Genomic DNA, 23282 nt, shown 5'->3' with positions numbered 1-23282 from the left:
GAAAGAACTGTGTGCTGTAGCTAACTTTGCCAATCTGTTTCAATGTTTCAAACAGCAGTTTGACATGGTTTCTACCTGAAACCTACCATTTACCATTTGTGTCTAAAACAATGTGCCAAAGACTTAGTGTCAGTGGTTTTAAGGTTTCTGATACTTAATAAAGCCATTATAACACATTCTCCGTTCAGAAATAGTAATGTAAGGAGAGACCTGACTCCATGGGGCTGGGGAAGACCCAAACTATATCAATTGGTCCAGATATGAATTTTCCAAAATAAACCCCGGAATCACACAATGAAAAAGCAAAAGTAAAAAGCTTAGCACACAGAACTTTACTGATCTCCTGCACAGGGGATGTAGGCGCTGAAGTCGCCTAGTAAAACCTTTCACCTAAAACTTGACATTTATAGAGTCTGCTTCCTAAAAGACGCTGGAAACAAAACTCAAAGTGTATAGTACTTCAGGATAACTCTAAATAAAGGACTCAATTCCAGAGGACCACGAAGCCTTTTTACTTCACCAGAGACTAATGGAGGACCAATACTCCTCAGGTATATCTCGCGGGATCGCGGCCCCTTGGAATGGTACAGACACACACACAGACACAGACACACACCCCTCACACCTGGCTCACCCCAGGCAGAGGTGCAGGGTAAAGTGAGTGCAAGCTCCATCACACACATCTCCACACAGCTCACTTCTTGAAGCAAAGAGCACCTTTCCCTCAAGACATCGCATAGTGACAGATATGTCACCTATGCAGGAAGGGGGACACGAAGGCATCTTCCCATGCCAGGTCCGAAACTGGGGGCCCAGCAGGAGCAAACTTTCCTCTCCTTGCCCAGAGCCTCCCAGGACCCCAGGACTAGTCCCTGCCCGCGAAGCCCCGCCCCGGGCCCGTCCCCCCAGCCCGCGCCCCTTTTGGCCTGTGCGCGCGCCCATGCCGGCTCTCAGGCGCGCCTCCGCGGCTGGCCCGGCCGGCAGAGGGCGGGGTCGCTCACCGGTCCGCAGCTCGTGCTTGACAGTAAGGAGCTGCTCGCCGCCGCCGTCGCCGCTGTCCCCGCTGGTGCCCGCGCCGCCGCTGCCGCTGCCCTCCCCCTCCATCTTTCACCCTCTTTCCTATCGCGCGGGTCGCTCTTATGGGAACCTGATGGGACAGCAGACGCCCCGTCTCTTCACAGCCCCAGGAGCCGAGCTGCCGCAGCGCCACAACTCCGACACTGAGGCTAGTCTCTTTCCCGCTCTGGCCGCGCAGCTCCTCCGCCTCCTCCCCTCTGCGGGCACCGCTAGTACGGTGCAACCCCGCGCCCTGCGCCTCCACCTCCTCCGCCAGGCCGCTCCGCCCACAGCCAGCCCAGGAGACAGCCCTGAGCCACCAGCGCTATTGGGCACAGTGCGCGCGCGTCTGCCAGCGCCCGTTCCCATTGGGCGGCCGGTCCTGACGTTTCAGGAGTCGCCCCGCCCCGCTGCTCGAATTGTTGTTGCTTGGCGGGGAGGCAGGAGAGGGAGGTGCGCGAACGCTCCGATTGGCAAGACCCACGATTCGGCCCCACCTACTCGCTTTGGTGCGCACGCGCAAACAAGGCCTTCCCTCTCCTGACCTCCCCAGAATGGTCACACCCCTTATTCCCCAGCTTCGATCTGTTAGTAAACAGTGTCTAGTAGTCAGGAGGCACTCCGGGCTTCTGATTGGCTACTGCAGAAAGAGGCGGAGAAAGACGATTGGGCCGCTAGGTCCGCCAATCACAGTGGACAAAGGAGGGTCCTGGAGGGAAGCACTTATCACCCACGTGTTTGCGCATAGCGGTCCACAAATGTGTGACTGTCTGGAAGATGGCATGTCTTCGAATGATATTATTCTCTGTTGCACTAAATAAATTAAATGGATTGTGTGTTTAAACACAGGTAGGGGACGGCAAGATGGTTCTGTGGGTAAAAGTGCTTGCGGCTAAACGTGGACAACCACAGTGCAATCCCCATATAGCGAAAGAGAGCCAACAGGTTAACCTCGGACCTCCACACAAGCTTTAAGGACACATATCACTCACACAAGGCAAAAAAATAAATTACGTTTAAAAATTAAATACAAGTAGTTCCTACACACAAAAAGTCAAGGTTCTGGTTCCGAATGAGAAATCTGGGATGTATTTATTTATTAATTTTATTTTATTTGTAGCCCAGCCTAGCCTTGGCCCCCTGGTCTGGCACCACCTCCCAGTGCTGGAACTAGCAGCATGTGCCACTATGCCATGCTTATGACATGCTGGGGGATTGAACTCCCAAGCTATGTGAACGCTAGGCAAGCATTCTACCAATTAATCTGCATCCTCATCCCAGTGTTTCATGTTTAAGAAACTCAAAAGAGGCCGGGTGGTGGTGGTACACGCCTTTAATCCCAGCACTTGGGAGGCAGAGGCAGGCAGATTTCTGAGTTCGAGGCCAGCCTGATCTACAAATTGAGTTCCAGGACAGCCAGAATTACACAGAGAAACCCTGTCTCGGAAAAAAACCAAGAAAAGAAATTAAAGAAAAAAAGAAACTCAGAAGAGTGTGGAGATTCATAAAATATGATACAATTTCTGCTCCAGAACAGCTATTAATGGAGCTTGAGAAATGGACAGCTTGTATGCAGGCACGGGAAACTATAAAGAATTTAAACAAAACTGTGGCCCAGGATCAAGCATTAGAGAATCGCACAGATGGTAACAATTATTCTCAAAGCTTTTAGGGTAAGGAGAAAATCTGGGTAGCCATTTTAAAGGGCAAATAAGACAAAAATACCACTGGAGACATTTCACACCCAGGTAACCGTGAGCCTAGCTCTAGAGGAGATCAAATCCTGCCAGGCTGAGTAACTGGAAGGCTACATGAAGTGGAAAGGAAACAGCTGTATAGGAAAGATGAGTGCATCTTTATTTTCCTTCTTGTAAAAATAAAATAAAACAAAACACCTAACAGAAGCAATCTGAAGAGAGAACGGGAGTTGCCAGGTGTGGGGGCACTGGCCTTTAATGCCAGCACTCAGGAGGCAGAGGCAGGCAGATCACTGTGAATTCAAAGCCAAACTTGTCTACATAGCAAGTTCTAGGACAGCCAAGAACATGAGACACGCAGAGAAACCCTTTCTTGAAAACATCAAAAAGAGAAAAAAGAAAGACCTGGGCCTGGTGGGGGAGTGACTCCTATATTGAGGATAGAGTGTATCATGGAGGCAGGAGGCATGGAGGAACAGGAGACCACTTGGTTACATTGTGTCTGTAGTCAGAAGCAGACAGAACTAAACTGTGGTACTCAGCATTCTCCTTTCTATTAAGTCCAGGACCCCAGCACATGGCTTGGGACACCCAGCACAGCTAGGCTGAATCTTCCCTGTTCAGCCTCCCTGGAGACGCCATTAAAGAGACACCCACAGTGTGTGTCTCCTAGGTGGCTCTAAATCCAGTCACACCGAGAATAAAGATGAACCCTGTCCGTAAGACAATGAGAAATCTTAAATGTTACACTGAAGCACAGAAATTATTTAGTAATGAAGTCCCATACACTAGTTGGAACAGCAAAGTCACTGTCTTATAACTTGTCATATCCCATGAGGCTGATGGGAAGAGAGGACTCACAGGGAAAGAATCTACTGCAAGTATAGCACTGACCGCTTGATTTCTGTATCAGAAATAGGTGATAATTAGAAAAGAAGAGAGATGAGCATAGACAATGCAAAAATGATCTTCTAAATTGCTCGCGGATTAGATGAGGGATGGGCTAACTATCTTCCTGTTAGAGGCCAGATATCAAATCCAAGGCTTTGCGGGCCATAAGCTCTCATTTATAACTACTCAATTTTTCTGGAAGCGGTCAATAAAAAAAACAGAAAGACAATAATGAATGGCTGTATTCCCATAAGACGTCTTAATGGATATTGGAATTTGAATATCACATGCCATAATATATTATTGTTTTAATCTTTTCAATCATTGAAATATACAAAACCCATCCTAAGCTCATGGGCCTTTAAATATTAGACACTGGTCTATATTTGGTAATCTCCATAGTTGGCAGAGTTTTATATCAAAGTACCGTGAAAGAGAAAGTGGAGACGTCTAGGAGACCCCGTTAGATGGATGCTACAGCTCCCTGGGTGTACCTGCCTGGGATGCCTGTTCTGCTATACTGTGACTACGTACTTAGCAGTGCAATGTGGAGCCAAGCAACGGCTGTGTGCAGTTGTTCATTTGTTCCTGAAGCAACTTCCATTCCCACTATGTGCCAATGACTATGGTAGGTGTCCAGGACACAGTGTACACAAAACAGATACCATCCTTGCTCCTTATAGAGATTACAGTTGAAGAATGGGAATAAATTCTAGGTAACCACATACATAAAGAAGCTGTGAGCTTTTCATCATGCTCACACCGTGAATGGAAATCAACGTGCTATGACAGGATTGCCTGTTCAGGTTAGAGTTGCTGGAGTCACTGTATGGAAGTATTATTTTTTTTTCTTCAGAATCTTTAAAGATGCATAAGATTAGCCAGGACTTTGAAAAAAAAAAAAAACTGTCCTAATGCGCGCCAATCTCATTTCCTCTTCTTGGGCAAACAGGAAGAACGTTTTTTTTTTTTTTCTTTTTTCAGTCCCTTTACAGCTAGATTCTTATGACAGTTGGCCAGTAGGCAGACACGGACAGACACTTTCAAAACTAGCCAAATAATCCCATGCACAATTGTAATCTCTCACACTTTTGCCTTCTGCAGCAACCACACAAGCCTCTCTCTCTCTCTCTCTCTCTCTCTCTCTCTCTCTCTCTCTCTCTCTCTCTCTCTCTCATTTTGTTTTGAGGCTTTTTGTTGTTGAGACTGGGACTCACTATATAGCTCTGGCTGTCCTGGAACTCAATCTGTAGACAGGCTGGTTGAAACTCCCACAGATCTGTCTGCCTCTGCCCCCCAAATACTAGGATTGAAGGCCTGTGCCACCATGCACAACGAGCCACGTTTTGAATGTGGAGGCACTTCATTTTGGAAGATTTCTGGGCTGAGTTCTCTCTGGAAGAATAACCACCTGACCTGCAACAAGTCCTTTAAGTATAAGCTACTGAGGTGGTAGGATAGTTTACTACGAAAGCACGATGTACCCTACACTATTTCACAGTTCAGGGGAAGAAAGTTTTAGGATGATGTTCCAAGACAGATAAAGAACCTGTTGCACTTGAGAGACCAAGAGAACACCAGTGGAGCATTTCTTACCAGAAACAAGAGCGTGCTATGAGATGTATAGGCAAAGACATAATCACAAGGTATATGCCTGGTCTCATTACTATTTATGAGATTTATCCATGAAAGGAATTTAAAGTAGAGAATGATACAATTGGGACAATGTTTTCACTATATGTGTGTAGTGTGTATGTATGTGTGTAGTGTGTGTGGTGTGTGTGTGTGTATGGTGTGTGTATATTTGGTGTTTGTGGTGTATGTATGTGTGTGCAGTGTGTGTGAATGTGTATAGTGTATGTGTGGTATGTGTATGTGTGGTGTGTGTATATGCTATGTGTGGTGTATGTATGTATGAATGTAGAGTATGTGTGGTATGTGTGTGTTTGGAGTGTACGTATATGGTGTGTATGTGTGTAGTGTGTGTGTGTAATGTGTGTGTGTGAGAGAGAGAAAAAGAGAGAGAGAGAGAGAGAGAGAGAGAGAGAGAGACCTGAAATTGTCCCCCGAGCCCTATATGTGCATAGGTCATCCAGTTGGTATTCACAGGCAAGCTGGTGACCTGGCTTACAGGGGTAAGATGCTCTACACAGGTGTTTCAGCTCCTTATCCCTGGATGTCCTCTGCCTCCAACTAAGTGGAAAATGAGGACCGACAGCTGATTTGTCCTCTGAGCCCTATATGTCCAGGTCCTCATTTTCTACCTAGTTGGAGGCAGGGTACCTTTGTCACTGTGGTGGATAGCCAGTCTAGCTGGCCTATGAGCTTCCAGGGATTTCCTTGTCTCTGCCTCCCATTTTGCCATAGGAACCCTAGGAACATAAATGTGAGCCTGGGCTCTGGGAATCTGAGCTCATGCCCTCACACTAGGGCAACAAATGCTTGACCCACTGAGCTTTACCCACATACCCCCAGATCTGCATATTTTACTTATTTCTAGATAATTTTAAAATTGCAGAAGAGATGCACAGTTAACCAAGCTTAGCAATAAGGATGAGTATCACCTTTCCTACCCAACATTGTGCTGAGTGACAGGAGAGGACAGAGGGGAGAGTTAGGGACATGGGGGGACTGGGAACACTTAGAAACAGCCACAGGAGCAATAAATACGCTGAAGCAGTTTTGATCGTTGCTGATGAGCACTGGGCTCTCAAATGGAGTTAGGCACCCTGAGTCTCCATCACCACTGCAAGTCTTTCTCTAGCCATGCACAATTCCCTTGGGGTTGGAGATCACAACTGGGCAACAACCTGGCTCAAATCAATGACCCCCAGGGCCTAAGTGAGAAACAAACCCTATGGATGGTAGAGTGAAAGGGGTTCACGGTGGAGTGAAAGGGGTTTGCCTCAGGGAGCAGGATGGAGGGATTTTGGGAGCTGGTGCTAACACAGGTGCACAGGTGAGCCTCCAAACCCAGCTGCATCATGGGATCCCCACTTGAAACACCTTTAAGAGAGAAGAATATAAATACTTGAATAATTAGCCCTGGGGGAGGCCTGAACTTTGGGGTTTTCCTAAAGCTCCCCCCCCACCCGCCCTTGTACATATAATGTACATGTGACTTGTAAGGCACAGCTCTAATGTACAGGTTTTTCATTAGAGGATGATAAATAAGAACCAGTGGAATTTTGAAAAACTAGGAGCTTTCCAAAGGTGGTATCACTATTAGATAATATAAAGAAAGACATCATAAAGCCTGGCTTATATATATAATTTGGGGAGGGGTCTGCCACACTCTAGCCCATATAATTCATAAATAAAAGACCAGGAATCTGGTATTTTTATTAACAAGCTGTAGACCTAAACTGGGCAGGTTCTTCGCTATTCTAACCCACATCCCAGCCACAGGCCCAGTGTTGCTGGCATCTGACTCTTGCTTTGTTTGTTCTGCCCCATGTGTGTCCTCGGGGTGGTTTTCTCTTGGCCACATGCTCATGGTCCATCCTGCCTCCTAGAGACCTCCTCCTTCCCCCACCTTCTTCCTTCTCTCGTGGTCCTTACATGAGACCTTCCTACTAGATCTTAAGTCACACCTTCCTCTCTCTCTCTCTCTTGCCTGGTCACAGGCTCTTGCCTTTTCTTTTCCAATCAAAGGTTATCAGGGAGGGGAACCTTCTTTACAGCACATTGGTCAATACAACGCCCGTGTCCAGACTGCAATCTGATCTTGGGATGAATCTTGGGGTCAGAACTCAGCATCTGAATACTGAACACTTTGCACTGGACCAACCACAACATGGGCTGAAAACACAGAATAAAATGGCTAGAAATTTAACCGGCTTGATCGAGGCAAGAGTGACAGCAAGAAGTCAAAGGAGGAAATATTATTGAAAAATGGAGATAATGAGCACACTTAGAACTGAGGCACCATCGCTGCCCTAAGAGATGGGCACGAGCTGAGAGTAGGCTCTGTCCACAGCACATTTGGAAAGTGAACACTTTCAGAAGTCAGGTCTCTGCTAAAGCTGAAAAGAATCATCAAGAAGAAAGCTTGAAAGTGTTTGTTTTCTCTTAAAATAGACTTTCCCTCTGCTTGGGGAATGGACATCTTTACTCAACCTCTGTGTTATAAGCAGGCATCTATGGTAGCATTCCAAGTAGCTTCATAGATTTCAGCTACATCCCTCGTAGCTGGAGCCTATGAGAGGCCTGACCCGCTGGGAGCCACTATAACCTGATGAATTTCCTTTCTCAGGTAATGAAAGTAAGAAGCTCCTCACTTTGGGATTTACAAGCGGGCAATGCCTAGACTCATCACATTAAATGTAGTAGCCTAACTCTGAAATATCTCCACAGACTCATGTTCTTAAATGCTTGTTCCCCAGTGGGTCACACTCTTTTAGAGAAGCTGTGTAACCTTTAGGACAATGGCTCTCAACCTGTGGGTCTCAACTCTTTTGGGAGTCAAACAACTCCCAAACTCTTTTATAGGGGTTGCCTAAGACCATCTGAAAACATAGATATTTACGTTATGATTCATAGTGAAAGGATAGAAAATACAGTCTAACTCTCTAATTACCCCAAGAAGTCAGAAGTTTAAAATGCTATCTCGCTCCAAAGAAGCTCCAGCCTTCTAAGGAGCCCCAAACACTTCATATTCCAGAGCCTGCTCTTTGTGCTCTTGGTAAAAGGTCGCATTCCAGAGCCCGCCCTTTGTTAAGAGCTAGGCAAAAAGGCCTTGAATAGATGATCCTGACCCCATAAGGTAACTGGAAATGAGCTAATTATCTGCTTATCTTGCTTCTGTAAACTGCTTATGCCATTACCCCCACCCAGGAGTTCACACAGCTATAGACCTCCAAAAAAATAAGAAACTAATTGGTACACGGAGCACAGGCTCCAATAATTTAAACTGATTGGCCTAAAAACTATGGAGTGGTACAAATCGATTGGCTCGCACTTTGCGGGCTAAGGCATGATTGGTTTGTGATTCCCAGGCTTTGTTGTAAACTTATAAAAGCTGTCACAATTCGGCACTCGGGATCTACAGTCCTCTACCCCTGCGTGGTGTACGACTGTGGAACCCAGAATTCTGGAATAAAAATCCTCTTGCTTATTGCATCAAGACTGTTTCTCACGAGTGATATGGGTGTCGCCTTCTGAGGCGTGGGGCGCTGGGACACCCTCGGTTTTTGGGGGGTCTTATAATAGCACGGCAATATTACAGTTATAAGTAGCAACAAAAATAATGTCATGGGGGGGGTCACCACAACATGAGGAACTGTGTTAAAGTGTCACAGCATTAGGAAGATTGAGAGGCACTGATCTGAGATGGTCAATATAGCACTGTGTGTAGATCTTTGAAAATAACCCCTACCCTGGTTATACCTGCCCTACTCTGCTTCCTGGTCTGCTGCAGTGTGAACAGTCTCCAACACACACTGCCACGAACCAAGCCATTCCACCGTGCCTTCTCTGTCATAATGGACTGAAATTATGAACTGCAGTACATCTTTACTCCTGTAAAGTCTTGCAGGCTTGGGTTACATTACACAATAATGTAAAGTAGAATATATCACACTGTCCTTTAATTCTACCAGAACAGCCCAGTATGTGCTCAGATGAAAACAGATGTCTTTTGGGGGCGAAAAAAAGAAAAAAGAAAAAAGAAAGCCATATGTGGTGGTTCACACCTTTAATCTCAGCACTCAAGAGACAGAGGCAGGTATATTTCTACAAGTTGGACACCAACTTCATGTACATAATGCTAAACATCATGAGACCCTGAAAAAAGTTAAAAAAAAAAAAAAAACCTACATTATCTGATCTTGATGCTCTTTTGACCCTGCCAGATCTTTATTGTGTGATATTGATCCAATCAGTTTAAGGAACTACAGAGGGCAACTCAGTTAATAGGTGTCAGATTCATATTGAAGATCTCACACTCTCTGCGGATGTTCCCATGCTGCCTCTGTTTTGGAGTCAGGATGCTGTGAGGAAGGGTCACAGACCAGACGGTATCTCAGGTAGGGGACAATAGCAAATAAACTGTTTCTCACTCTACCATTCGGTACCTTAGACAGAACCTAGAGGTACTGAGTTCCAGATTAAATTAGAAGACTCAAATCTGCGAGCTGGTTCTACTGCTCTGGTGAGCTAGCCCTTGGCTATAAGAAGCCACTCGGATGCAGCACACATCTCCAGTTATTAATGGAAGGTACGGAGGACGCCTTACTCTCTTTCCTTTCCCTCTCCCTGGTCCAAAAACAACAGAGAAGCTAAACAAAGCAAAAATGTAGGGGGGGGGGCACCCTATTTTTTAATGAAACAAGGGCGCTCTGAGAACCTCAAACCACAAACCATAAAGCATGCCTACCAGATACTGCAAAGTGACTACAATGATGGACACTAACAGACCCTGCCTCCAGCCTTGAGTAGAAAAGGTCTCCTTGGATAGCAGTGTCACAGGCCTAAAGGACAAAATCATTGGCCCTTGGTGTCTCAAAAGGGAGAGGGGACTTATATTGGGACAGTCATCTAGCTATGTTACATAACATAATTTTTGGAAGCTGTGCGATTTTGCTTAGCTGCCCTTCAGTTCCATTTCTTCAAGAAGATATGACAGGGTCAGAAGGGCATCAAGATCTGAAAATGTCGCTTCTGACTTTTTTCAGGGTCTCATGATGTATACAATACTTTGTACATGAGGTTAGTCTCCACCTTGTAGCAATGGTGCCAGTAGCCTTTAGTGTCTCTGTAATTCACTCAAATCTCCTAACAAAGGAAAGATTTAGCTTCCAGCAGGAAATAGATCTAGCCAGAATCTCTTTTGTCTTCCTTGCTTTTGTTTTAAAAGGCAGGTGTATCTCTGAGTCCAAGGCCAACACTGTCTACACAATGAGCTCTAGGACAGCCAGTGCTACAGAATGAGACCCTGTCTCAGACAAAGGAAGGAAGAAAGGAAGGAAGGTGTAGCCGCCCACGGCTACATTCGAACAGGTTACGGGGTCACCTGGATAGGAACAGAGTAGCAAGAGAAACATGGAGCCAAGACGAATTTCCTGTTCAAGGCTCAAAGTTTAATGAAGGTCTCTCTCTCTCTCTCTCTCTCTCTCTCTCTATATATATATATATATATATATATATATATGGAGCATATATATATATATATGGAGCAAGACCCTTCCCAAAATTCCAGGGTGTGTTCCGGGGAACTGTCTGGCTGTTCACTGGGCGTTGGCTCTACTGCTCAGGCAGCTGGGCGGGTCACCTGCTTAATTCAGGAATTCGTAGACCTGGAGGAACAATGAACTTCACCTTGGTCAATATCAAGTTGTGCCTGGTGGCATAGCACCCCAATACAGCAGGGAGGGAGGAAGGAAGGAAGAATATTTCCTATTTAAGGAACATGACACGGGTTCTCCATTTATGATAGTGGTGTGGCTCTTGCAGAAACTGACCTAGAAAATACTGATTTTAATGGGAGTGACAATAGATGTGGGACTGAAATTGAGACCTGACATCCTCCATGACTCCACCCACAGGACAATAGTACTGTTTCTGTAACACACTGGCAGGATACGGACAGTCTGTCATGAGCACACTGTCAAACCCACAAGAAGACATGGTCATATCTTTCCACATGTCAAAGTTTATGGATTTACAATAAATTCACAGATTGTGTCAGTTTCATTGTGCACAATTTACTAAGTAATCTTGATTTCTTTCCCTTGATAGCATGGCCTTTGGGGATCACGGGCTTTTTTATTTTTCAGATTTAGTTTTTATGGTTTAATTACATATATGAATATGCACGCACACATGAATGTACCCAAGGAAGCCAAAGTAGGCATTGGATGCCCTGGAGCTGGAGTCCCAGGGAGCTGGAACCTACTGACTGTGGTGCTGAGAACCCAGCCCAGGTCCCCTGTGAGAGCAGAATGCTCTGAACTGCTGAGCTGCCTCCCCAGCCAATCACAGAACACTTTTAGTTCAATCTCAATTATTAATACTAACTCTCAGGTCACACATTACACTTCACAGAGTAATGCATGTGTGTGTGCACACATGTAAACACAGAATGTCTACAAAAAAAATGTCAGTGTAGCCTTTCTGGAGCCAAAGACAGAGCACTGATACAGATGCCAAAAGGATCATTGCAGGTGGTTAAATGACCTAATTAGACCTAATTAGCAGTTGGAGAACTAACTACTGAGGGCAGCTAAAGTCCAGTCTCCAGGCATAGGAACTGTGGAGGAGAGGCACAGGACCAGGTTGAAGCAGATGGATGGACAGATAGCAATTGGTGTGACTCACCTCAGGCAGTGGGAAGATGCTGAGCAGAAGCCATGGAAACAGTCAGTTTTCTGTCTACTGGTCCCTTAATGCATGCCCGGGTGGTCAGGTGACAGCAATGGGGTCATTTACCACTGCAGCGTTAGCCGTTCCTCATTTGATGGGATCCAGGTGAGTTTTTTACAGCCTTCAGTGATCTGGTGTGGTCCCTAAGTTCACAGACCTAGTTTTTCTGATATGTTCTCAATCTACTTCAAAAAAAAAAAAAATAGATGGACTTTTTTTTTACTTGTATGAATAAGTATCATTCTGTTCCTTGTGCATGCTGGACAGGTGGTAGTGCCTGTGTATACAGACCAGATGCCAGGTCATTCTTCCTCTGGGCTTATATTCAGAATGGAGTCAATTGCTGCTTATTAAAATGGAGCCTCCAGAAAGTCCTTCATGATGGCACATGCCTTTAATCTCAGGGACCTTGGAAGGCAGAGACAGAAGAGCTCTGTGAGTTTGAGGATATCCTGGTTTACATAAAGTGTTCTGGGCCATCCAGAGCTACATCATGAAATCATCTTACAATCAAACCAATAAAGAAAAACAGAATCACCCAGGGCAAGGCATTAGAAGAAAGTCACTGTTTCACACAAATGGGAGTGACTTAAAGTAGAACACAGTTCATCTCCACAGTCAAAAATCAAGGAGACACCAGGCTGTAATTTGCTATTTCTGTGGTCTGTGGCCTCTAAGCCAAGCATCTCCTGGAAATGGAAGGGTGGAGAGCCAATAGATCAGCCATAAGTGAAGGGTCCAGGGCTTGGTTAGGGACTTCAATGCCCTCCTACACAGCAACATCGGAGAAGCTCAAAGACATGGCTTATGGAGAGGAGCATTCCTGAATCACAGCAAAGTGAAGCTGTCAACTGGCTCCAAACCCTTTTTCCTCCTTTGGCCATGCTACTTAACAAATAAATCTTTCATTGCATTAGAGACAATTACAAAGCTTCCTTTCTCTGAAATTAGAAAAAATAAAAACAACTTAAACAGGAATTTCAGGGGCTACAAACAAGGGATTCTAGAACAACAAAAGAAGGGAGGAAACTGAGTTACAAAACTCAAGAGGAGGGAGGAAGCCATTTCAGGTCTATCAAAACCAGAATGCGCACAGCGGAAACACAATAGAATGCTATGAGTAAATACAAAAACATTAAAACTAATGGCTAAGGAAAATGGGCAGTGGAGTTCTAACATGTGCAAACTTGGCATTCCCTGGGCACCAAGAGAACATGGAACATGAGAAGAAGAGAAGAAACATAACTGAAGACTTAAGTCAGCACACGGTGTGTCAAGCAGAAATGTTTTCAGAGTAATCAGTAATAAAATATACTACATAAAAGCAGTCAAGAGTAGGGCCTGGAGTGGAGCTCAGTTAGTCCCCAACAAAACAATAACGATGATGACCAGTTGGCTCTTAATGTTCAATGACATCAAAGCAAGCTTGACAAAATGTAATAAGACAAAGATGTGATGATTAGTTACTCATAGTCTGTCAAGTTGTCCCTTGGTTATAAAGGCAATGAGTATGAGTATGAGAATGAGTAAATTCATTCTTTATGAGGAAACTCAGTCAACCAAGAACGGACTCATGAGAAGAACTGAAGATCCCAAGAAAATACTGAGACTGGGTTTTGATCTTACATAGGCATTTGGACTAAAGAGCTATGGAGTCTGTGATTAAATAAAAAAATGAAAATTAAAAACACAGTGTAAGAATAATTATGACAAAACATAGAAATTAGGAGAAAGGTCTATGAAAGTTCTCTTAAATATGTATTCATTCTTGATGGCAGAGAAATAATTCACCCCCAAAATAAAATGTACCGGGCTTGGTGGTGGAAACCTTAATCGCACCATTCGGGATGCAGAGGCAGGTGGATTTCGTATGAGTTCAAGGCCAGCCTGGACTACATAGAGAGTGCTAAGCCAGCCATTGTGAATAAAGTGTACATGTCTTTAAAAAGAAAGAGGGTGTGGGGGAAGAGCGGGAAGGAGAGAGGGAAGGAGGGAAGGAAGGAGGGAGGGGCATGGAGAAAGGGATGGAAAAAGAAATTCATGCATTACAATCTGTTGTTGTTTTGCTTGTTTCTTCTTGAAGAAAGCATGATTACAATTTCTGGATGATATTTGTAGTGATTTTCTTATCTTTAAAGGTCATGGTTTAGGAAAGTTTTTGTGGCAGGGAAGAAGATGCTGTCTTAGTGAGTATAGTGTTTGCCAAGCAAGAGTGCCAAGTACGTCTCCAGAATTGATGGGGACACTGGACATTTTGGTGCAAGTGTGTGAGCCCTGGGTTGCTACAGCAAGAAGGGAGACAGAGATGGGCCAATTCTTAGAGGTTCATGGACCGCTAGCCTGGTGTACACAGCCATGAGCAAAGAAGAAAAAACAGATCCTGTCTTAATCTAGGAAAAAGGTGAGGATTGGCACCCAGGGCTGTCCCCTGATCTCAATTTATGATCCATGGTAAGTGCGCACCCAAATACATATATACACACACAAAGAAAAATAGTAGCTTTGTGTGCCATAAAGACATTTAGCTGGTGCTGGAGAGATGGCTCAGTGGTTAAGAGCACTGACTGCACTTCAGAGGTCCTGGGTTCAATTCCCAGCAACCACATGGTGACTCGCAACCATCTATAATGGGATCTGTTGCCCTCTTCTGGCGTGTCTGAAGACAGCTACAATGTACTCATATAAATATATTTATAAACCTTAAAAAAAAAAAAAGACGTTTAGCTGAAGTTCAGAAATCTCTTCTAATTTTTTTCAGTTTCTTTTTGTTCTGTACAATTAAACTAAATTTTACCTAAAGTTAATTTGCAAGTAAAATCCCAGAAACACTTTGTGACATTCATATACTTCTATCTGTCTTGCTCATTAGGCAAAGGCTCTCTCTCTTTCTCTCTCTCTCTCTCTCTCTCTCTCTCTCTCTCTCTCTCTCTCTCTCTCTCTCTCTCTCCCTTTCTCTTCCACTCTTCCCTCTTTCTCTGAGAATTTTCCCATATCTCAGACTTCTTTCCAATTCAATTTGGCATAATGATCCAGTTTATTCCGGTACTCAGGATCAAAGCCAGGGCTTCTCAGATTCTACCAGCTAAGCCAAAACCCCTGCCCTGAGAAGTATGTCTTGATTCTTCATTTTCTAAGATGAAACCAACATCAATCATCATTACACTTCCTTTCAGAGTCTCTCTCATGTCTATCACCCAGTGTCTGCTGTGTAGTATAATTTAAAGGACTGATTCTTTTCTTAACCATAATTAACTAGTCCACATACTTATCTTTAACAAATGAGAATCTCTTAACCAGCATCCACGTTGCTGTGCATCCACGGATTGTTCTCTGTAAAGACAAAATGTCTGTGAGGGTTGCAGCTCATTTCATCAAATGTTTCCCCCCATGGGTTTTCTATTTCCAATTCTTTTTTCTTGTCGCCATTTCTTTATCGTAGCTCATTTTATTGCTGGTTCTTCAGGCAGTCAATTTTCTTCCTGTTTAAGTCTCTCCCTTCCGTACCCCGCCCCCACTTGCATTCTGCATTGCTGACACTAGATTCTGTGGCACAATTCCATGTCTGCCAGGGTCATCTCTGCCTACTTCTCAGGTTAAACTTTTGTTTTACCCCAATGAGTTTTCAAGTAACTTCCTAAGAACAGGTGTGTCACAGGTCAATTTCCAAGCCATGTTTGTCCCGCAAGATCTTTATCCCGTGTTCACCCTTGGCTGATATTTTGACTAACTATGGTAGTCTAGATCAAAGGTCATTTTCCCTTTGAATACTAAAGGCATTGCACTGTTGCCTCAAGAGTCTGGTGTTGTCAGAGAGACGTCTGCCGTCTGTTGTGTTTTCGTTCCTTTATAGCCAACCTTTTCTTCATATTTCAAATTTTCAATTGTTTTCTTTATCTTTGATGTTCTAAAAAATCAGATTATTATGTGGCAAATTAGAGCTCCCCCTCCCCCAGCTCTGTGCCTTTTTAGTACAGATTTGTGGACATGAGTGCTAGGAGAGTTACCTCCTCTCCTCTTCCTGCTACTCCTCCGCATCTTCCTTCTCTTCCTCCTCCTCTTCTTCCTCCTCCTCCTCCTTTCTCCTCCCCATCCTGCTCCTTCTCCTCCCCCAATTTTTTTTTTTTTACAATTCAGCTTAATTTTATCTGATACTAATTTTCACAGGAACTAGTCAGATGATATATTCCAAATACTGATGGATGACTAATTTCTAGGAAGTGAAATTTGGCTCATTGAAAAAACAAACAAACAAACAAACCCCACTGTGTTCTATAACTTGCATCTTCATTTATTGTTCCAGCAACTGAGACCACTTCTGCCTTGACTTCAGATGACTTTTCTTCCTGACTCTACTAGCAGTGACTGTTGGACCGCCTTATATTGTTTTCCTAGTTTTGTTAGTTAAAGGAAGTTTCTCTTCCCTTAAAAAAAAAGGTCTTAGCTTTTAGTTCTGATTTCTGGAAGAGCAGCACAGTTTAAACTTCCCAAAGTCCCTGTGGCTCTTTTATAATTTAATGGTCGTGTCTTTCATCAGTATGAGCTCTTTTGTGTTCTCTGTCATCCATCCTATTTCTTCTTTTGTGGAAACGTCTTCATCATGAGTCATTCTGAAAACAGTATTGGTTCAATTTGCTTGGATTTAGGGTTTCTTCCTAAGTAACCGTGTCCCCTAGATTAGCTAATTTGACTTATTTTTTTCTCTCTTAATTGTAGCTTTTCTATTTCATTATGGAGTATTTTTCTGATTATGCCTTGATATTTTTATTGTTCATTTGTGTTTGAAAATGAACCCCACCCCCAACTCACACACACTTTTTAAAAAAAAAAAAGCTGATTATTGTAGGGCTTGTTTCTTTTCTTTTATTGAAAATAGATTTTTTAATTCAATATATTTTGATTATGGCTTCCCATCCTCCTACCCTCCCAGTTCTTCCCCATCTCCCTTCTTATCTATATCTACACCCTTTCTGTCTCTTCTTAGAAAACAAAAAGGCATATAAAGAATGATAATGAAATAAAATAAGATAAATCAAAAACAAACAGATAAGAATATGACAAAACAAGAAAAAGAAATGGAGAAAAAACACATGAAATGTATACAGAGGCAAAGAGAAACACATTCACACACTTGGAACTCTCATAGAAGCCTCAAACCAGAAGCTGTAATATACACATAAAGGACCTTTAAGGTGGGGGGAAAGTGTCTTGACTTAACATTATGAAACAAAGAACCTCCAGAGACGCCACTGGGTTCTTTTTCTGTTAGCCATCTAGTGCTGGACACAGAGCCTACCCTTAAGGGTGGTTTGTTTAACCACTGAGACTGCCATAGAGAAAACTAATTTTTCATTTGCAAGTGGCTACCAATGGAGATGCCTTCTGGGTTAGGGATGGGAGCGTGTGTTCATGTCTCCTTTCTGCTCTAGAACTGCAGAGCTGTGCATGCTTGCCATGGTCTCTGCGAGTTTACATTTGTGCCAGCCCTGTTGTGGATTAAAGACATTGATCCCTTAGTGTTCTCTATCCCCTCTTCCACGTCCTCTCCTGTAGAGTTCTGTAGAGCTTTGACCAGAGAGATTTGATGGAGATATCTCTTGTAGGGCTGAGTATGCCAATGTCTCTCACACTTGGCATATTTTTTTGGCTGTGTGTCTCTGTATTTGTTGCCATTTGCTGCAGAAGGAAGCTTCTCTGATGTTGGCTGAGCAAGGCACACGTCTTTTAGTAGAATACAGTAGAATAGTCATTAGGAGTCATTTTATTGCTACATTGCTTTAGCAGAACAGTAGTGTTTGGTTTTCCCCTAAGTCCCTGGCTATCTAGCCTCAGGTTCTTGGCCACTCAAACAGTGTTGTGTGTGAGTTCCATCCCATAGAGTGGGCCTTCATTCAAATTGGTCACTCCTTTAAGCTTTGTGCCGCCATTACACCAGCGTATCTCGTAGGCAAGTTGCTCTAGTTGCTGGAAGGTATCTGGGTTAGTGTGTGCAAAGTACCTTTCAGTTATGGTGGGGCTTGCTAACTGGAATGCTCTGAGGGCTAGGAAGTACTGAATATGCTGATTTCCTCCCTCTGGAGATAGTAACAGAGATGAACCCTGAAATCTGATAGCATCTCTAACTCAGCTAGAAGAGCAGGAAGCTTCTTTCCTTTCAGCTTTTGAGTCACTTTTGCTCAAACCATCCCCACCCCCACTCAGCACCCTCATTTCTCAAGATGACAAAGCCATTAGTACATTTCACATGTTCCTCATAGGCATTGTAGAAAGTGGGGAAGTAGGTCAAGATCAGAGCCCCTGAGAGGTGGTCATATCCCTGTCTGATGTTCTGCTGTGCTTGGGGACTGACTGTGACAGGGGACTGTCACTTGCCAGGTGGAACTAGGGGAGACCAAGAGGAGGACACAAGCTCCGTCATCACTATCTAGAGCTGCATCTTAGTCATTAGCCCCAGCCTGCCTGGAAACTGGGAAACAGACCAGAAATCATTTTATATCACCGAGCCTAAGCTTCTGCAGCCATAAAACTGGGACAATAAAAATAACTGTTTGTACTTCGGAGGATTGTTCCGAGAATCAAGTGAGATAATGTGCAAGGTGGCAGGGATTGTTGTTGTGAATAAACCATGGCCTCTGTCAGAGAAATTAAGAATGCATTTGGATTGCACAAGGCTGGAGGAAGAAAAACAAAAACTGACAAGCACCTCAAGGTTATTCCATGACGAAATTTCCAGTCATTGCAGGATTGATGTCATTCCATCTGATGCAATAGGCTATAGTTTGTTTTATATAATCAAGCCCATTTCCATAACACAATGCTTCAAACAACAAGACACACCAGAAAAGGTGGAGACTCGACACCAGAAGTCCTTGGAGTGTTCTGACTCCTGCATCTACTTAATGTGGTGGGAGGAGCTGCTCTGGACCCCCAGGTTCTCTGTTTCCTGGGACTTTATCTGTGTGCTGGTCTGCTTCAAAGACTTTCTTTTACATTCCGTTATCTCTCAGGAAACTGATGACACACCGTGTCAAGAGAGCACAGAGTTCCAGTTCAACTTGGCGATTGAGAGCAGGCTCTTGAAAAATTCCTTTAGTTGAGAGAGTCTGGCCTACTCTTACATTGCCGGCGTCTTTTTGTCATTCTGCCTCATTATGACTGTACACATTCCTATCGAATGGCAGAGATTCACACACAAATGTTCACAGAAGCAATTTTTATAACAACAAACAATTTGAAAACGGCGTATTCAGAAAACAGAGCAATGACTAGACAGCGTGTTTTTTGTGTGTGTGATGAAGGCTTTTGCAGCCTTTAGAAATGCTCACCACTCAGAAGCATGGCTTTAAATAATGCCCCTGGCTGCGTCACTATGGTGAGCCTCTGGGAACCATGAGCAGGTAAGGCCTTCAACTGTCAGAGGCGGAGCTCTTCACAGCAGGAGGACAGAGCGGCCCACCCACAGGTGACATAAAGGCACATTGCACCAGGAAAATCAGCCGTGCGCGTTTCCTGACAGGGCTGCATATAAGGCACGACCCCAGCAGCGTCAGTGTACAGGAAGCCAGTCAACTAGGAGATCCAGGAGTGACACATATGTGTCACACAGTAGAAGCTCTGTGTTCACCCCAAATCCAGTGAACTAAGTTGGAGAAGACTGTTTTCAAAGGTTTGGGAGTCCGGATGAATAATCCAGCAGCAGCAGCATTTCAGCAAAACAGAAAGAGATTCCCTGATTAGGAAAAAAAAGTCATGGTCACCTATGCTATAGGGCACTTCCAACAATTGTCTCCTTCCTGGGCCTGTGAGGGCTCTGGTGTCCAGGCCACTGTGGGTTATGTAGAGGCAGGACTACCATAAGAAGGATGATGTTATGAATACTCTCTTAAATGTCATACCTTAGGTAATACTGCTCCAGTGCCCTTCTCTCTGTGAGCCACGGGTGGGACAGGCAGCCACTCTGATCCATCCAAGATCACTAATCACATCAGTCTGGGGTCATTGGCAAGATCTAGATATTATCAGTAATGACATTGGATAGAGTCACGTGGCACCAGCAGAGACTATGGTCTCTCATTGATCAATGGTAGCACCTAGCAGGTGCAGGTTTGAACAGATATGTAGGTGGAGTGGCTAGAAGTCACTTCGAGAGGTGTTGATAGGGGCTAAGGGTTCTGTGTGAGAAAGCAGAGATGAGTGGTAGAGAAACTAGTGACTGCTGCAGTTTTGAACTCACAAGCTGGAGGCTATAAAAACAGGTTATGTATGAATTGGGGAAACTGAGGTAAGGGGAAGAATTTTAAATTAATAATACTAATACTAATAATTCGCCCAAAGTCATAGAACCAAGATTCCACCAGATCTTGACTTTTGCTTAATTGAATGTACCATGAAGCATTTTGGAAGTGTCCAAGGAATATCAGTAATCCCCCCAGGTAGAAAATAAGAACACACTAGGGAAGACAAAAGACCCAAGTGAGGGAGATATTTTGGACTGCATTATGTAGGAATTGGCACTAATTTTTGGCAAGAATGGCTTGATCTGGTGTAGGTCAACAAACTACAGCCTGCAGGTCAGCTCTGCTCACTGCTTATGACTGACAAGGTGAGATTATTTTATAGGTAAACTGTCCATCAATCCAATGATAAGGCTGCTTCTCTAAACCTCATGGCAATCAAGAATCACGCCAAGCTGGGCAGATGGAGCACGCCTTTAATCCCAACACTAGAGAGGCAGAGGCAGATGGATCTCTGACTTTGAGGCTGTACAGAAGAAGAGTTCCAGGATAGCCATGGATACACAGAGAAACCCTGTCTTGAAAAGAAGAAGAGGAGGAGGAGAAGGAGGAGGAGGAAGGAATCATTCCATAGAATAATGAGTTCCTTTTTTTTTTTTTTTTTTTTTTTTGGTTTTTCGAGACAGGGTTTCTCTGTATAGCCCCGGCTGTCCTGGAACTCACTCTGTAGACCAGGCTGGTCTCGAACTCAGAAATCTGCCCACCTCTGCCTCCCAGAGTGCTAGGATTAAAGGTGTGCGCCACCACTGCCCAGCATGAGTTCCTTTCTTGTTAATAGATCTATATAAGAAAATATTATATTCAACTATTATTATATATTTACTATTTGTCCCATCACAAAAAAAGTGTTGCTGCCCTTGGAAGTCAATGATAGAAAAAAGTCATTATACACACACAAACATACACACATACTACGCATATACATTAGACATACATACACAGACACACATTATACACACTACACACAGACACACACAAATAGACATACACACATTACACAGACACACACTACACATATACATTACAAAAACATACATAGACACACATTATACACACATTACGTACAGACACAGAGACACACACAATTCACAGATACAGACACACACATTTCACGTAAACTACTCATACACATTACACATACATACACATTACACATATACACTATGCAACAGTACATACACAGGCACACACATCATACTTTTACCTGTGACAATGAGGTGCATGAGCTAATGTAAAGACACTGTAATCCCAGCAATTAGAACTTGAGGTATGAGAAGAGAAAGTTCAACCCCACCCTGACCTCCATAGTGAGACCCTGCCACTACTAATGTATATAAGCAACACATACACATAGGACTAGAAATATATAAATGAGGCTATGCAGTTAGACTACCAAGTTCAAATCCTCAAACAGCTGCTAATCAGTTTTATAACATCAGGCAAACTTCTTAAGTCTCATGTTTTCCCCCGTCTGTAAAGTTTTAAAATGGAAATACTAATAGTGTGCATCCTACTGGATTGTGTAAGAATTCATTGATTAGTATATGTAATGTGATTGGTACATAATAGATGTCAAATAAAAACAAACAACGGTGGGTCATCAAATGGCTCAGCAGGTAAAGGCCATCTCTTTCTCCTGACCCAGTGAGATGATAAAGTCACATCTTGTTACCAGTGGAAACATAGTATTAGCCTGGGGGTTAGTTTGCTCATTTGTTACACAGTATTTCTTGAGACCCTTCTGGGAGCCAGGGCTACAGAGGTTAGAGTGATAGATTACAAGCAGCACTTGGTCTTGAGGAGGTCCTGACCAGGCAACGGGAGGCACGACAACAAGTGTATACCGCAGTCCCTTGGATAGTCCAAAGGACCGTGCTTAGGAACTATTGGAGATAGAACTGGGAAAGTTCTCAAACCCAGGGTCATGATGATACCTGGGTGAAAGACTAAAGGCTGAATGGGTATAGGCGAGGCATAGAGTCAGAATTCTATGCACAGGAACAGTCAGAACAAAAACACCAGATACTGAAATGCGTAAAGCACAGAATCCCAAAGCAATGAGGCCAGGAGGGATGGCACTGAGGGCCAGACCACAGGTCTCTGTGCCGAGTCTCCATGAGAGATGACCTTCAGGATCTAAGAACCACAGAGAGCTTTGAAACAGGATGGTACCACAGGGAGATTTTTGCTTCGGGAAGATTATATTTTAAAATAACTTCTTAAAAAGTAATACAAGCCATATCCCCCCCCACACACACACACAGGCTCTGATTACAGTTGCAATCAATACTGGCGGGCTTTTAAGAAACTTATTTTTTTAATGATTCTTTAAAATATTTATTTTTGAAATTTTGAAACAGCATCAATAAAATCTACTTTGAATAGCTAATGATCGATTTAATTGAATTCCCCTCAAAACCAAATTTAATAACTTTGAACTATTTTGTCAGTAAATGACTTGGGGGTCTTTTTTTTTCCTAAAAATGAAAGCTGGTGATTTGGGAACTTAAGTTTTTCTGGTGAAGTTGTATGAAGGAAAATGAAAGGGGTTTTTTTTTTTTCCTCCTAGTGAGGCTCAATCCTTGGAGTTTTCTTCTCCCTCAACTCTCTCAGTATTTGTTCACTGAACTGGACAGTCTGTTTTTTTTTTTTTTGTGTGTGAAGAATGCTTTAAAGATGTTGGCTTGACCTCCACAGCTAAGATGAAAGGGACAGTTGTCAAAAAATGAACATGGTGGTCTAGACTATGTGAGACTTTTCTCATCCAGTCAATGATGACCTACCCCTAATAAGCAAGAACTGTGCCACACTGAACTTTCGGGGTTGTAACAAAATACTACAGTGAACACTGGTGTGCAAATTTCTGCTTGAGTTCTTGCTTCCAGTTCTTGTAGCTATCTATCTACCATAGAGTAGAATTATTGGATCATGTCACAGTTCTATGTTTAAGTTTTTGAGGAAACTCTAGGGACCAGAATTTGAAATT

At 43.6% G+C, this 23282-nt stretch overlaps 1 protein-coding gene across 1 annotated transcript in view; it reads right to left on the bottom strand.

The window, feature by feature from the left end:
- Positions 1–1325, bottom strand: part of Rps6ka5 (ribosomal protein S6 kinase A5) — a 177531-nt gene extending 176206 nt beyond the window's left edge. Inside the window, exon 1 of the mRNA XM_052185249.1 lies at positions 1002–1325. Coding sequence (XP_052041209.1) covers positions 1002–1104 — 103 coding nt within the window. The 5' untranslated portion in view covers positions 1105–1325. The remainder of the gene's footprint in view (positions 1–1001) is intronic.
- Positions 1326–23282: the final 21957 nt, after the last annotated feature.

This window comes from Apodemus sylvaticus, chromosome 6, assembly GCF_947179515.1.
Source record: "Apodemus sylvaticus chromosome 6, mApoSyl1.1, whole genome shotgun sequence".
Classification (NCBI taxonomy): Eukaryota; Metazoa; Chordata; class Mammalia; order Rodentia; family Muridae; genus Apodemus; species Apodemus sylvaticus.
Note: the sequence above shows the minus strand (reverse complement) of the source record. Positions and strands in the feature narration are given on the sequence as shown.